Raw genomic sequence first — 16770 nt, 5'->3', positions numbered from 1 at the left:
GGGAGGGAGGGAGAAGAGAGATAGAGGGGTAGAAGAGGAAGAGGGAGAGAAGGTGGATATGAGGGAGGAGGAGGGGAGGGTAAGGGAGTGAGTGCCATGAGGGAGTGGGGGTTCAAGGGAGTTGGGGAGGGGGCGAGGAAGAATGGTCAGAAGGACAGAACAGAACAATTAAAATTGTAAAGCATGAATCTAATTTGCTGTTCCCTTGTGGATTGTGCTCAGTGATCTGGTCTGTAAATCTGTGAGCCCAAGTTCCAAACTACCACATGGGATTTATGGAATCTGGGAATTTCAATCTACAGTAAGTGACCCCTGTGTCCTTCAGACTGATCTAGCTGTGATTCCAGTCTCAAACCTCCCTGATTACATCCACAGAACCCCACTCCCACAATGACCCAGTGCCACTAGGAGGCTTTGATGGGCATGATGCTGGGAGTCCATCGTCCTCAAACCCAGGAGTGGGGGGAGGGGGGATCTTGGAGGTTGAGTTCCAGGGAGTGGAGCCCCAATCCTGCCCCCTCTACCTTGGTGAGGGGGAGGGATCATAGTCTACAGTATCTGGGGAATCATGACCAGCATCTGGTTCAGGTACAGATCGAGAGTGTTCATTATGAGCATCTGGATCAATAATGCTCCGAACTGATATCCAGATCAAGGGGTTTCAGTATCAGCATCGGATCAAGGGAGTCCTGTGCCAGCACCCAGATGAATAGGACTGTATTCAGGATGGAATCCCTGATGTTTCTGTCTCCCATACATAGGCTAACACCAGTGCAAACTTGGCTACTTACCAAACTGCTCACTGCTGTTTGAGATGCACCGCCGAAGTGTCACATCGAGAATGAGAGGAGGTTGACATGAGCAGTAATAGGATCCAATTGTGTTCACGCATTCACCATTATCACAGGCTGTCTCTTCCTCACACTCATCATTATCTGTCAGGATACAGGGGAGACAGGCACGTTGAATCTAGGATAAGCTGTAGGCGAAGCTGCTTCCCCATTCTGTGTAGGTACACTTCTGAGCTACAAGACTTGGGGGAATACAGTCCAGCACAGAGCCAATTGGCTTTCAAGGCAGGCTTCTCAGTAACACACACCATCCGTCTGTCTGTCAGTCAAGTGACTGCAACTCCAAGCCCGACTGCAACTCCAAGCCCCACTTCAACACCCCCTCCCCACCCACCATCCCCTCCTCTCATTCCAGCACCACACCCTGTACCCAAATCACTGAGGGAACATGGATTGGCATCAGGGCAATCACAAGATGCTGTGTGGCTGGCTCTTCAAATTTACGATGGCACGGGGTCAGGTCAATCAAGGATGATCCGTGGAATTCTCAAACTGTCTGGCCAACAACTCCTCAAATTTATGGTTAGTGAATGTCCTGAGGCACAAATTTTCACAAATCAGGAAACTGATTTTGAATAAGACAATTTGGGAAAAGCAATAGTGGAATAGAGAAGAAGTGGGGAAATACAATTTGAAAAGAAGCAGGGAAATACAATTTGAGTGGTTGGTTTGCTTGCAGGGGAAGTACACACTGGGTCAGAATCAAGGAGCAGACTCACTGAGTTACCAGGGCATAGATCATAAGCTGGAAGACAGACATCCTACATGCCGTGTCTCTCCTGACGTCTGTCTATCTTGACTCTCCCCGACACTCAGCTCTAGTCCTCTCTTGGATACTAAACTGCTTCCTGCATCCTTAAACCAACACTCACCAATGCACTCCAGCCGGATGGAGTGATAATAATAGCCGGTAGGACAGTAACAGGAATAACCAGGAACTGTGTTCACACAGACGCCATTCTTACAGACCTCAGACCCAAACAATGAACATTCATCAGCATCTGTGAGCAAGGGAACCAAATGAACAGACAGTTAAAGGATTACGGCAAACTCAGTAACACTTTACTCAGCACGGTAAAGGCCACTCACTATGTAGCTGTACAGAATCAGTGTTTATTCAGCAGGGTCAGGGTCACTCACTGTGTAACTGTACAGGGTCAGAGTTTATTCAGCACGGTAAAGATCATTCGCTGTATAACTGTACAGGGTCAGGGTCACTCACTGTGGAACTGCACAGGGTCAAGGTCACTCACTGTGTAATTGTACAGGGTCAGAGTTTATTCAGCAGGGTCAGGGTCACTCACTGTGTAATTGTACAGAGTCAGTGTTTAATCAGCAGGGTCAGGGTCACTCACTATGTAACTGTACAGGATCAGGGTCACTCACTATGTAATTGTACAGGGTCAGAGTTTATTCAACAGGGTCAGTGTCACACACTGTGTAACTGTACAGGGTCAGTGTTTATTCAGCAGGGTAAAGATCACTCACTATGTAACTGTACAGGGTCAGAGTTTATTCAAGGGGGTTAAGGTCACTGTTAATTCAGCATGGTAAGGATCACTCACTGCAGAACTGTACAGGATCAGGGTCACTCACTGTGTAATTGTAGAGAGTCAGGGTCACGCACTGTGCAAAGTCAGTGCTTATTCAGCAGGGTAAGCATCACTCACTGTGTAAGTGTTCAGGATCAGTATTTATTTGAGGTAAATGACACTCACTGTGTAACCCCATCCAAAGTTATTACTACAATCAGGAAATGAAACTGTACAATGAATTCTGGGTAATCCAAGATGGAGGTGGACAAGATCAGAGAATCGTCATAGAATCCCTAAAATGTGGAAACAGACCCTTCAAGTCCACACTGACCCCTCCGAAGAGTAACCGGCCCTGACCCATTCCCCCTACTCTATATTTACCCCTGACTAATGCACCGAACCTACACGCCCCTGAACATATGGGCAATTTAGCATGGCCAAAATAGCTAACCTGCACATTTTTGGATTGTGGGAGGAAACCGGAAAACCAGAGAAAACCCACACAGACACAGGGAGAACATGCAAACTCCACGTAGACAGTCGTTTGAGGCTGGAATCGAACCTGGGTCCTTGGTGCTGTGAGGCAGCAGTACTAACCACTGAGCCACTGTACCACCCCATGGAGGATGGGAAGAAATTGTGGCTGTAAGAACTGCTCCTTTTTTGAGGCATTTTTCAGTGTTGGAGCTGATTTCCTCAAACTCTAGGAGCAGTAATTACTGTTTTATAAGCAGTTGCATTGTTTTGGAAGTTGGGCAAAAAATATGATCAAAACAACGGTACTTTTAAAAGGAGGGAGACAGACAAAGGTTGTGACCACATGGGGAGCGAATCAAATAGAGAAATAAACCTGCACTGCTGTTTGACCCTGCCATGCATCTGCACAGCTTACTGTTCTGCTGCTTTGTTTCAAGTATCTCTGGGCATCAAAGTTGTCTAAGAAAAATTAACAAACAGCAAGATTCACAGCTGACCTTGGAGAAATCTGTGTGGGAGAGTTGACAGCAGGGGAGCAGCTAAGTGACTTTTTTTAAAGTGTAACCTTACGGTTTTCTTTTTTGTAAATCTATAGTAGTGAGAAGAGTGAGTTCTTTTCTCGATTTTATGTTTTATTGAGATCTGTGTCTTGATTATCTGAAAATATAAAACATAGATACTAAGTTAGCCTGCAGCAGTATTTTTTAGAGCAGTAAGACTATGCTATTTTCTGAGTCTGTAGATTGTTAAGGTGCAGAGATGGCCTTTAGTAGAGTGATGTGCCTTTCCTGTTGGATATGGGAGTTGAGGGAGAGTTTCCATGTGACTGATGATTATGTCTGCAGGAAGTGTGTTTGGTTGCAAATCCGATCAAATCACATGGATCGGTTGGAGTGACAGTTAGAGGCAATGAAGAATTTACGAGAGCTAGAGGATGTGATGGATGGCAGTTATAGGAAGGGAGATAAACTGCAGATACAGTCAAGTAGATGGTGACCCCCAGGAAAGGTAGGAGAGGGAAGCAGGGAATGCAGGAGTCTTCTTTGACTAGCCCCATCTCAAACAGGTATGCCCATTTGGAAAATATAGGGGATAATGAATCTCAGGAAAATGTAGCATGAACAGCTAGGTTTCTGGTATCAAGACTGGCTCTAATGTAACGAAGGGTATGTCAGGTTCCAGACAATCGATTGTGATAGGGGATCTCTAGTCAGAGACACAGACAGACATTTCTGCTGCCGACAGTGAGACATCAAAATGGTGTGTTGCCTCCCTGGTACCAGGATCAAGGATATCTCGGAGAGGGTGCAGAATGTTTGAAAGGATATTGGAGCAGGAGGGAGAAGATCCAGTTGTTGTGGTCCACGTTGGCACTAACACCATAGGCAAGGTGAGGAAGGAGGACCTGTTTGGGGAGTATCAAGCACTAGGAAGGAAATTGAAGAACAGATCCTCGAGGGACATAATCTCTGGATTACTTCCTGAGCCAAATGCTAATTGGCAGAGGGATAAGAAAGTTAGGGATGTAAACATGTGGCCAAGAGATTGGTATGGGAAAGAGGGATTCCATTTTATGGAACATTGGCATCAGTTTGGAACTGGAGCGATCTGTACTGATGGGACGGTATCCACCTGAACTGATCTGGAACCAATGCTCTGACAAAAAGGATAAATAGGATGGTCACTAGGACTTTAAACTTCTGAGTCGGCGGGGGGAAGGGAAAGGGAAAGCAACAGGGAGTATGGAGTCAAGTAGAAAGATAAGCAGCAGGTTAGTATGTGTGCAGGTTTAAGTTCAAGGCAGACTCGGAATGAAGCAAAAAGGAAGAATAACTTAGGGCATATTACTAGGGATGTTGGAAATCATGAGGACAAGAAAATTAGCATTAAGAAGCTGTACCTGAATGCTCGTAACAAAGTAGATGAATTAATGACACAAATCATCGTGATTGATTATGATGTGGTAGGCATCACAGAGACGTGGTTGCAGGGGGTTCAGGTCTGGCAGTTAAACATCCAACGACATACTACTTATCAAAAAGACAGGGAGGTGAGCAGAGGGGGTGGGGTTGCCTTGTTAGTTAGGAATGAAATTAAATCTATAGCACTGAATGACGTAGGGTCAGATGATGTGGAGTCTGTGTGGCTTGAGTTGAGGAACCACAAAGGCAAAAAAAACCATAATGAGAGCTATGTACAGACCTCCCAGCAGTGGTCAGGACCAGGGGTGCAAGATGCACCAGGAAATAGATAGGGCATGTCAGAAAGGTAAGGTCACGGTGATCATGGGGGATTTCAATATGCAAATGGACTGGGTGAATAATGTTGCTGGTGGTTCCGAAGAAAGGGAATTCATGGAATGCTTTCAGGATGGCTTTTTGGAACAGATTGTGATGGAGCCCACAAGAGAGCAGGCTATTCTGCACTTAGTGCTATGTAATCAGCCAGACTTTATAAAAGACCTTAAAGTAAGGAAACACTTAGGAGGCAGCGATCATAATACGGCAGAGCTCAGTCTGTAGTTTGAGAGAAGGCAAAATCAGATGAAATGGTGTTACAGTTAAATAAAGATAATTACAGGGGCATGAGAGAGGAACTGACGAAAATCGACTGGAAGCAGAGCATAGTGGGGAAGACAGTAGAGCAACAATGGCAGGAGTTTCTGGGTGTAATTGAGGACACAGTACAGAGGTTCATCCCAAAGAAAAGAAAAATTATCCAGGGTGGGTGGGGGGGAGGTGATTAGACAGCCATGGCTGACAAAGGAAGTCAGGAAATGTATCAAAGGAAAAGAGAGAGCCTATAAAATGGCCAAGAGCACTGGGAAATCAGAAGATTGGGAAGGTTACAAAAATAAACAGAGGATAACAAAGAGAGAAATAAGTAAGGAAAGGATCAAATATGAAGGTAAGCTAGCCAGTAATATTAGAAATGATAGTAAAGGTTTCTTTCAATACATAAGAAACAAATGAGAGGCAAAAGTAGAGATTGGGTCGCTCCAAATTGATACTGGAAGAGTCGTGATGGGAGATAAGGAAATAGCTGAAGAACTTAATAAGTACTTTGCATCAATCTTCACAGTGGAAGACATGGGTAATATCCCAACAATTAAGGACAGTCGGGGGCAGAGTTGAGGATGGTAGCCATTACAAAAGAGAAAGTGCTAGAAAAGCTAAAAGGTCTAAATATTGATAAATCTCCTGGCCTCGATGGGTTACATCCTAGAGTTCTGAGGGAGGTGGCTGAGGAAATAGTGGAGGCATTGGTTGTAATCTTTCAAAAATCACTGAAGTCAGGGAAGTCCCAGATGATTGGAAAATCACTGTTGTAACCCCCTTGTTTAAGAATGGATCACGATGAAGGATGGAATATTATAGGCCGATTAGCCTAAGCTCGGCTGTGGGCAAAATCCTAGAATCCATCGTTAAGGATGAGATTTCTAAATTCTTGGAAAAGCAGGGTCGGATTAGAACAAGTCAGCATGGATTTAGTAAGGGGAGGTCATGCCTGACAAACCTGTTAGAATTTTTTGAAGAGGTAACAAATAGATTAGACCAGGGAAACCCAGTGGATGTTATCTATCTAGACTTCCAAAAGGCCTTTGATAAGGTGTCTCATGGGAGGCTGTTGAGTAAGGTGAGGGCCCATGGTGTTCGACGTGAGCTACTGGCATGGATTGAGGATTGGCTGTCTGACAGAAGGCAGAGAGTTGGGATAAAAGGATCTTTTTTGGAATGGCAGTTGATGACACCTGTGGTGTCCCGCAGGGTTCAGTGTTGGGCCACAGCTGTTCACGTTATATGTTAATGATCTGGATGAAGGGGCTGGGGGCATTCTAGTGAAGTTTGATGATGATACAAAGTTAGGTGGACAGGCAGGTAGTACTGAGGAGGTGGGGAGACTGCAGAAGGATCTAGACAGTTTGGGAGAGTGGTCCAGGAAATGGCTGATGAAATTCAATGTGAGCAAATGCGAGGTCTTGCACTTTGGAAAAAAGAATACAGGCATGGACTATTTTCTAAACGGTGAGAAAATTCAGAAAGCCGAAGTACAAAGGGATCTGGGAGTGCTAGTACAGGATTCTCTAAAGGCTAACTTACAGGTTGAGTCCGTGGTTAAGAAAGCAAATGTAATTTTGTCATTTATCTCAAGAGGGTTGGAACATAAAAGCAGCAATGTGCTGCTGAGACTTTATAAAGCTCTGGTTAGGCCCCATTTGGAATACTGTGTCCAAGTTTGGACCCCACACCTCAGGAAGGACATACTGGCACTGGAGCGTGTCCAGCGGAGATTCACACGGATGATCCCTGGAATGGTAGGTCTAACATACGATGAACGGCTGAGGATCCTGGGATTGTATGCATTAGAGTTTAGGAGGTTGAGGGGAGATCTAATAGAAACTTACAAGATAATGCATGACTTAGAAAAGGTGGACACTGGGAATATGTTTCGTTAGGCAGGGAGACTAGGACCCGTGGGCACAGCCTTAGAATTGGAGGGGGGTCAATTTAGAACAGAAATGAGGGGAGCATGGCGGCTCAGTAGTTAGCACCGCTGCCTCACAGCACCAGGGACCCGGGTTTGATTACAGCCTTGAGTGATTATCTGTGTGGAGTTTGCACATTCTCCCCACATCTGCGTGAGTTTCTTCCGGGTGCTCCGGTTTCCTCCCACAATCCAAAAGATGTGCAGGTCAGATGAATTGGCCATGTTAAATTGCCCATGATGTTAATTGCATTAGTCAGGGGTAAATATAGGGTAGGGGAATGGGTCTGGGTGGGTTACTCTTCGGAGGGTTGGTGTGGACTTGTTGGGCCGAAGGATGTGTTTCCATACTGTAGGGAATCTAATCTAAAAAAAATGAGGAGACATTTCTTCAGCCAGACAGTGGTGGGCTTGTCAAATTCATTGCCATGGAGCACAATAGAGGCCGGGACATTGAATGTCTTCAAGGCAGAGATTGATAAACTCTTGATCTCGCAAGGGCAGCATGGTGGCACAGTGGTTAGCACTGCTGCCTCACAGCGCCAGAGACCTGGGTTCAATTCCCGCCTCAGGCGACTGACTGTGTGGAGTTTGCACGTTCTCCCCGTGTCTACATGGGTTTCCTCCGGGTGCTCCGGTTTCCTCCCACAGACCAAAGATGTGCAGGTCAGGTGAATTGGCCGAGCTAAATCGCCCGTAGTGTTAGGTGAAGGGGTAAGTGTAGGAGAATGGGGTCTGGGTGGGTTGTGCTTCGGCAGGTTGGTGTGGATTTGTTGGGCCGAAGGGCCTGTTTCCACACTGTATCTAATCTAAAGGGTGCGGGTAAGTGACAGAGTGGGCTGAATGGCCTTACTTTCACTCCTATGTCTTATGTTCTCAAAGAGGAGAGGAAATAGCAGGAGGTCATTGTACACATTGGAATTAACGACATAGGCAGGGAAAAGGATGAGATTCTGAGGAGAGAATATAGGAAGTTAGGTAGGAATTTAAAAAGGAGGTCGTCGAGGGTTGGAATATTTAGATTACTCCTGATGCCACAAGCTAATGAGGATAGGAATAGAAGGACAGAACAGATGAATACGTGGCTGAGGAGCTAGAGCAGGGGAGAAAGATTCACATATTTGTGTCAGTGGAATCTCTTCTGGTGTAGAAGTGACCTGTATAAGAAGGACACATTGCACTTGTATTGCAAGGGGACTAATATACTGGCAGGGAGATTGCTACAGCTGCTCAGGAGGATTTAAAGTAGTAAGGTGGCATGGGGTGGAGGTGGGTGGGTGGTTGGGGGGTTTGGTGGGGGGGGAATTGGAGAGGTGGGACCCAGGAGAGAGTGAAGAAAGAGATCAATCTGAGACTGGTACAGTTGGGAAAGGGAGCGAGTTGAACAGTCAGGTCAGACAGGGACAAAGCAGAGAGCAAGGTAGGACTGATAAATTAAACTACATTTATTTCAATGCAAGAGGCCCAATAGGGAAGGCAGATGAACTCAGGGCATGGTTGGGAACATGAGATTGGGAATGTCATTGCAATTACAGAGACGTAGCCCAGGGATGGACAGGACTGGCAGCTTAATGCTCCAGAGTATAGACACTATAGGAAGAATAGAAAGGGAAGTAAGGGAGGAGGGGGAGTGGCGTTTTTGATTAGGGATAACATTATGGCTCTACTTAGGAAGGACATTCCTGGGAATACATCAAGGGAGGTTATTTGGGTGGAACTGAGAAATAGGAAAGGGATGATCACCTTAATAGGAAGTTGAGAAACAAATTTGTAAGGAGACCTCAGTTATCTGTAAAAATAATAGGGTAGTTATGGTAGGAAATTTTAACTTTCCAAACATAGATTGGGGTTTCCATAGTGTTAAGGGTTTAGATGGAGAGGAACTTGTTAAGTGTGTACAAGAAAATTTTCTGATTCAGTATGAGGATGTACCGACTAAAGAAGGTGCAAAACATGACCTACTCTTGGGCAATAAGGCAGGGCAGGTGAGGTGTCAGCGGGGGAGCACTTTGGGGCCAGCGACCATAATTCTAATAGTTTTAAAATAGTGATGGAAAAGGATAGATTGGATTTAAAAGTTGAATTCTAAAGTGAACAAAGGCCTATTTTGACTGCATGAGGCAAGAACTTTCAAAAGCTGATTGGGTGCAGATGTTTGTAGGTAAAGGGACGGCTGGAAAATGGGAAGCCTTCAAAAATGAGATAATGAAAGTCCAGAGACAGTATATTCCTGTTAGGGTGAAAGAAAAGACTGGTAGGTGTGGGGAATGCTGGATGACTGGAGAAATTGGTGGTTTGGTTAAGGAAAAGAAAGAAGTATATTTCAGGTATAGACAGCAGAGATTGAGTGAAACCCTGGAAGAGTATAAAGGCAGTAGGAGTATATTTAAGAGGGAAATCAGGAGTGCAAAAAGGGGACATGAGATAGCTTTGGCAAATAGGCTAAGGAGAATCTGAAGAGATTCTACAAATACATTAAGGCCAATGGGGAACTAGGGAGAGAATAGAGCCCTCTTAAAAATCAGCAAGGCCACTTTTGTGTGGAATGGCAAGAAATGGGGGAAATACAAAGCAAATATTCTACATCAGTGTTTAATGTGGAAAAAAACATGGAAGAGATAGAACATGGGGAAATAAATAGAGTCATTTGGAAAAATATCCATATTACAGAGGAGGAAGTGCTGGACGACTTAAAACATATAAAGGTGGATAAATTCCATAGGACCTGATCAGGTGTATCTGAGAACTCTGTGAGAAGCTAGAGAAGTGATTGCTGGGCCTCTTGCTGAGATATTTGTATCATCGATAGTCACAGGTGAGCTGCCGGGAGACTGAGGTTGGCAAATGTGGTGCCACTGTTTAAGAAGGGTGGTAAAGACAAGCCAGGGAACTATAGACCAGTGAGCCTGACCTCGGTGGTGGGCAAGTTGTTGGAGGGAATCCTGAGGGACGTGTATTTGGAAAGGCAAGGACTGATTAGGGATAGTCAACATGGCTTTGTGTGTGGGAAATCACTAATTTAATTGAGTTTTTTGAAGAAGTAACAAAGAGGATTGATGAGGATAGAGCGGTGGGCGTGATCCATATGGACTTCAGTAAGGCATTCGACAAGGTTCCCCATGAGAGACTGATCAGCAAGGTTAGATCTCATGGAATACAGGGAGAACCAGCCATTTGGATACAGAACTGGTTCGAAAGTAGAAGACAGAGAGTGATGGTCCAGGGTCGCCTTTCAGACTGAAGGCCTGTGACCAGGGGAGTGCCACAAGGAACTGTGCTGGATCCACTGCTTTCTGTCATTTATGTAAATGATTTGGAATGTGAACATAGGAGGTATAGTTAGTAAGTTTGCAGATGACACCAAAATTGGAGGTGTAATTGACAGCAAAGAAGGTTACCTCAGATTACAATGGGATCTTGATCAGACAGGTCAATGGGCTGAGGAGTGGCAGATGGAGTTTAATTTAGATAAACGTGAGGTGCTGCATTTTGGAAAGGCAAATCAGGGCAGGATTTATACACTTAATGTGTTAAGGTCCTGGGGAGTGTTGCTGGACAAAGAGACCTTGGAGTGCGGGTTCATAGGTCCTTGAAAGTGGAGTCACAGGTAGGTAGGATAGTGAAGAAGGCGTTTGGTATGCTTTCCTTTATTGGCCAGAGTATTGAGTACAGGAGTTGGGAGGTCATGTTGCGGCTGTACAGGACATTGGTTAGGCCACTTTTGGAATATTGTGTGCAATTCTGGTCTCCCTGCTATAGGAGGAATGTTGTTAAACTCAAAAGGGTTCAGAAACAAGGATCCTGCCAGGGTTAGAAGATTTGAGCCATAGGGAGAGGCTGAACAGGCTGGGGCTGTTTTCCCTGGAGTGTCAGAGGCTAGAGGTTTATAAAATCATGAGGGCATAGATAGGATAAATAGACAAAGTCTTTTCGCCAGAGTTGGGGAGTCCAAAACCAGAAGATACAGCTTAAGGTGAAAGGGGAAAAATTTAAAAGGGACTTGAGGGGCAACGTTTTCATACAGAGGGTAGTGGGTGTATGAAATGAACTGCTAGAGGACGTGGTGGAGGCTGGTACAATTGCAACATTTAAAAGGCATTTTGAGGGGTATATGAATAGAAAAGGTTTGGAGGGATATGGGCCGGTTCTGTGCTGTACATCTCTATGACTCTGTGAATGAATCTCTCCATATTGGTCTGGATGCTGTAGGTATTTGACATTATCAGACTGCTACTACGTTGCTGCCATCCTGTGGCAAAATGGAGTTTTGCAAGTGGAACATGCCATTTTGAACAAGTTTGTGGCTCTCTTTCGTTCTTTTTGAGTCAGAGAGACCAATGTCAAGAAGCCTGTTTGTCATTCATGTACTGAGAAATATTGTGTTTGCACTTTGAATAGTCTCTCTACAGGGCAGCAAGAACAGGTATGAGCAGGGATTATGACTGAAGTAAGTCGTTACTAAGGTCTTCAGGATGAAAATTTTTTATATAAATAATGAGAAGCAGTGGACCCAGCTTCGATCCTTGTGGCACTCCACTGGTCACAGGCCTCCAGTCTGAAAAACAACCCTCCACCACCATCCTCTGTCTTCTACCTCTGAGCCAGTCCTGTATCCAAATGGCGAGTACTCCCTGTATTCGGTGAGATCTAACCTTGCTAACCAGAGGTGCGTGTATGGAATGAGCTGCCAGAGGATGTGGTGGAGGCTGGTATCAATTGCAACATTTAAGAGACATTTGGATGGGTATCTGAATAGGAAGGGTTTGGAGGGATATGGGCCGGATGCTGGCAGGTGGGACGAGATTGGGTCGGCATGGACGAGTTGGACTGAAGGGTCTGTTTCCATGCTGTACATCTCTATGACTCTTTGACATCTTATTGAATGGTGAGCAGCCTTAATGTGCTGAACAGTTTACTTCTACTTGATTGTTTTATTGTTAACATAGAACAAGTGAGAGGAATATGTCATAGAATGATCATCAGGACCTCCGCTGCTGATGAGACCAGGAACAGCATTTTCAAACAGAGAGTTTCTCTCCCAGATTATCAAGAATCGTGCTCCAACTCTCCAGGTTCCAAAGTTCAAAAACTATTCCCACCTGTGAACTCACCTTTGTAGTTCCTTCCAAACAATGACTGTGGAATGGAGAGGAATCCTTGCCCTTGAGGACACAGAGACTGATATTCATCTGAAAGAGATACGAGAGGGAAATCATTAGGACAGGAACATGAGGTTCTGCAATTGACAGTAAAGATTCACAAGTGACAGTAAGAGTAAACCACTGATGGTTAAGATGAACAAGTGATGGTATGAGTTAACTGACGATAGTAAAAATGAAAAAGGGATAGTAAAAGTTAACAAGTTATGGTAAAGATTAACAAGTGATGGTAAACATTAACTTCAGTTTCATGCATACACACTAACCTGAGCCAGGGACAGGACATTGGTAGATTCGACATTCTCTCCCCCAGCCCTCACCCACAGTGCAGCAACATTCCTGTCTCGTGACATTCCGTGCCAGAATGTTTTCACATAGCTGCACATCATTTAGGTTGTAGTAACACTCGTTCTCCTCCCTCGTGGTCTCTCCCATCGGCCGACCTAGAAAAGGCAGCAGAGTCAGAAGGTAAGGAGCAGCAAATCACCAGTAAACCTGAAACACTCTCCCTTTCACTGACTCTACCCCATCCATTTGTACAAAGGACCATGTATCAATCAATCTCAAGTTCATACTGGGACTTACCCACTTTGATTCCTAGAGATTGTCTATCTTCTTGAATTCCATTTAATCCCCAAAGTTCATATTGTTTCTGTCTCAAACACCAATCCCAAAAGTGAATTCAAGCAAATACAAACTGTCAGCAGCTACCTCCCTCCTTCTGCTCAAACTCCTATCGTCAATCTTGGATCTGAGTATTGAAGGCAGGTTCTGGATCAATTCTCCTTGATGAACAGAGATTACTGAACAAAGCACCAACGTTACAGATCCATTCTCAGTTGTTTCTGCCTGGTACATTCTCTCCTCTCACTCGTGATCTGTTTTTGCCCATACCTACGTATCTTGGCCTGTATTGTATGTCTGAGGAAACACATTATGCTAGGATTCCCTCTCCTCCTCGCCAACCCCACTGTGTAGATCCTCAGTGTCCCATTGGATACTGATTTGGAGCAGGGCTCATGGGAAATAGTTGAAACTTTATTGCTGGAACAGCACAGCAGGTCAGGCAGCATCCAGGGAACAGGAGATTCGACGTTTCGGGCACAGGCCCTTCTTCGGCCTGTGCCCGAAACGTCGAATCTCCTGTTCCCTGGATGCTGCCTGACCTGCTGTGCTGTTCCAGCAATAAAGTTTCAACTTTGATCTCCAGCATCTGCAGACCTCACTTTCTCCTCATGGGAAATAACCTGTTCACTCATCATGAGCTAAGACCTTTTCAGGGATGATTTGGAGATGCTGTTGTTGGACTGGGGTGTACAAAGTTAAAAATCACACAACACCAGGTTATAGTCCAACAGGTTTAATTGGAAGCACTAGCTTTCAGAGCGCTGCTCCTTCATCAGGTGGTTCTGCTCTGAAAGCTAGTGCTTCCAAATAAACCTGTTGGACTATAACCTGGTGTTGTGTGATTCTTAACTTTCTCAGTGAAAGCACATTTATCGCATCAATGCTCTCACTCGTTTCTTGAGCTGCTTTGTACAGAATCTGGGCTTGGCTGAACCAGACAGAGATGTCACTAATGTACAGGTGTGAGTTGGTGTGCACACCTCAGTACGACTTTCCCAAGAGGAAGATATTACCCTGGTCTAGACAGAGAGGAAAGCAGCAATACAGCAGCCATTATAGGTACCCTGGACAGTTCGTCGGTTGCACCGTCCTGTCCTTGGTTCAAACTCTTCGTTTTCATCCAGACAAAGACAGAAAAATGAACCGGCCACATTCTCGCAGACTGCAGAGCCACAGACACCCTCGATAGTCTCACACTCGTTCACATCTGCAAAGGGATGGCAAGTTTTATAGTGAAAATTTAGCTGAATTTGAACCATTTACATGACGTTCAGTATTGCATTCTGAACTTCATTCCCTTGGCCTTTGCTCAGGAAACATCTCAGACTCACTTCAACTCGTGTTTAACAATCTTCCGGTCGCGATTACAATACTGCTAAGTTCAAAAGGTTAAAAAAAGTTCACATTGCAGTTCCTCAGTGAATGTTCAGCAGGTATCACATTGCAGTCAATGTCCACACAGAAACCTCCCAGCAGGGGGAGTGGTCAGTTTGACTAAATTTGCTTTCATTGTGCAACCATCATAATGAAGAGCTGAAAATGTGTTCCTGGAAAAGCGCAGCAGGTCAGGCAGCATCCAGGGAACAGGAGAATCGACATTTCGGGCATAAGCCCTTCTTCAGGAATACATTCTTCCAGCAACACATTTTCAGCTCTGATCTCCAGCATCTGCAGACCTCACTTTCTCATCATAATGAAGAGCCTTGCTGAAGGACTGAAGGGTGTGAATGACAGCAGAGGGCGAGATGGATGTGTACAAGACGTTTTCAAGTGTCATGTGGCAAAGCATCACATGACAGGAATGGGATTCCCTCAATCTTTCTCATTGGAGGGAAGAAGGGTGACAGGTGACTTGATAGAGTGTACAAGATGATGTGAAGCATAGTTAGAGTGAATAGTCAGAGACCTTTTCCCATTGCAGAAATTTCTGTCACGAGGAGTCATAATTTTAAAGTGATTGAAGGAAGGTTTAGGGTAGATATTAGAGGTAAGTTCTTTACTCAGAGAGTGGTGGGCGCATGGGTACGAGGAATGCACTGCCAGCAATGGTAGTACAGTCAGATATGTTAGGAACATTTGAGCGACTCTTTTCGATAGGCACATGGATGATAGTAAAATGAAGGGTATGTAGGTTAGTTTGATCTTAGAGCAGGATAAAAGGTCGGCACAACATGGCGCTAGCTCCAAATGGGAGCCCAAATACAACAGGTGGGCAACTATCGAGCTGGGCAAGTCATTACAGAGTGATAAGTGAATGTCATCACGGATATCTTTGACTATCTTGTCTGTTTTGTTTCAGTCAGTGGATGTGTGGCGCATGATATTTGTGTGGGCAGTTCACTGGGAGGGCCGTTGAACACAGGATTTCAATTATGATGTGTAATGTTGGACTATTTGATTGCCAAAAAGACGAGAGAGTTGTGCCATTTGTAAAATGTTGGACAGTGTTGTGGTGTGGAGTTTGTTAGGACAGACATTGAGATCTGTGGTATAGTGGTAACAGCTCTCACACAGAGGATCAAACAACAATGTCCAACAGGATGTTTCCCACGTTGCCCTTTGTTGCTGTTGCACTTTGATGCTCCTGGAACAATACTGGTCAAAATGATTGGGGTCCCATGTACATTCGTTTGGGATTGTTATTTAGTCTTTAACTACCAGTTTGGATAAGTGTTTTTTTTATTGTTATTGCTTTTTGTTTGTATCTTTAGATGAATCATCTGGATATTTTTTAAATCCGACTCAATGTGAGGCCATAGAGTTACACCATGGAGGGCAGTGTCCCGTCAACTTTGAGATCTCTGTTCTTCTATCTGGTCCACAGGGCTCAGAACGGTGGAGATTGGTGGTACAATAGGATGTTTCACTGATGAAAGGCAAGTTTGTTTGGGTGACTGGAGCGCGATTTAGGATATTTGACACTGTTGTGTTGCCCCGAGGGTCCAATCGGGATCAATAACATCCGGCCATACGGACTGATAGTTAGCTCTGCTGTTGGGATGTTCAGTTAACCTGAAGTTCAGGACTCAGAGACTTGTTGAGTTGGATAATATATCTGGGTCACCAGTTGATTCATGTCCATCAGTAGCACACTATTCAAAGAATATGAATTATGATGTGTGTTGTTAAACCTTTTGATTGTCAAAAAGACGTGTGCGTTGTATTGCCTCTTGATCCAGGTTTGCATGATGTCCATTGCCCCATAGCATGGAACATCATTGCACCGATTGTCACAAGTGATGTCTGTCCAAACAGTGAATGTGGTTTATAGGTGGGGTGGTTTGTTGGAGATCTCATTTAGCTACTGAGTAAACCAAAACTGTTTTGTGGCTTTCGAGGAATGGAACTTGAGTTGGGGGTGGGAGTGAGTTAGTGGGGAGTAACACAGTGGATTATACTCTTTGATGTAATAACGTCCCCTTTCTTCAATTCCAAAATAGTTCACTTTACAGAAAATGGTATTGTTGGAGTGTTGGGTGGAAAAATACCAAATTAATTTTATGTGGTATTCGATAAGACTGTACGAATGAGAGAACATGACTGCCATAGTGCCAGAGATTAATGCAGTACAGAAGACTGAATCAACAACAATCACCACAAAACAGATACTGTTGGGAAATGTCAGCACGTCTGGCA

At 44.7% G+C, this 16770-nt stretch overlaps 1 protein-coding gene across 1 annotated transcript in view; it reads right to left on the bottom strand.

Annotated features, from left to right (window-relative positions):
• LOC122547865 (latent-transforming growth factor beta-binding protein 1-like) overlaps positions 1 to 14341 on the bottom strand; it is a gene marked incomplete at its 5' end in the record, with an annotated part of 16295 nt that extends 1954 nt beyond the window's left edge. The window contains 5 exons of the mRNA XM_043686438.1: positions 792 to 935; positions 1724 to 1852; positions 12460 to 12537; positions 12774 to 12950; positions 14198 to 14341. Coding sequence (XP_043542373.1) covers positions 792 to 935; positions 1724 to 1852; positions 12460 to 12537; positions 12774 to 12950; positions 14198 to 14341 — 672 coding nt within the window. The remainder of the gene's footprint in view (positions 1 to 791; positions 936 to 1723; positions 1853 to 12459; positions 12538 to 12773; positions 12951 to 14197) is intronic.
• Positions 14342 to 16770: the final 2429 nt, after the last annotated feature.

Source organism: Chiloscyllium plagiosum, unplaced genomic scaffold (assembly GCF_004010195.1).
Source record: "Chiloscyllium plagiosum isolate BGI_BamShark_2017 unplaced genomic scaffold, ASM401019v2 scaf_11612, whole genome shotgun sequence".
Classification (NCBI taxonomy): Eukaryota; Metazoa; Chordata; class Chondrichthyes; order Orectolobiformes; family Hemiscylliidae; genus Chiloscyllium; species Chiloscyllium plagiosum.
Note: the sequence above shows the minus strand (reverse complement) of the source record. Positions and strands in the feature narration are given on the sequence as shown.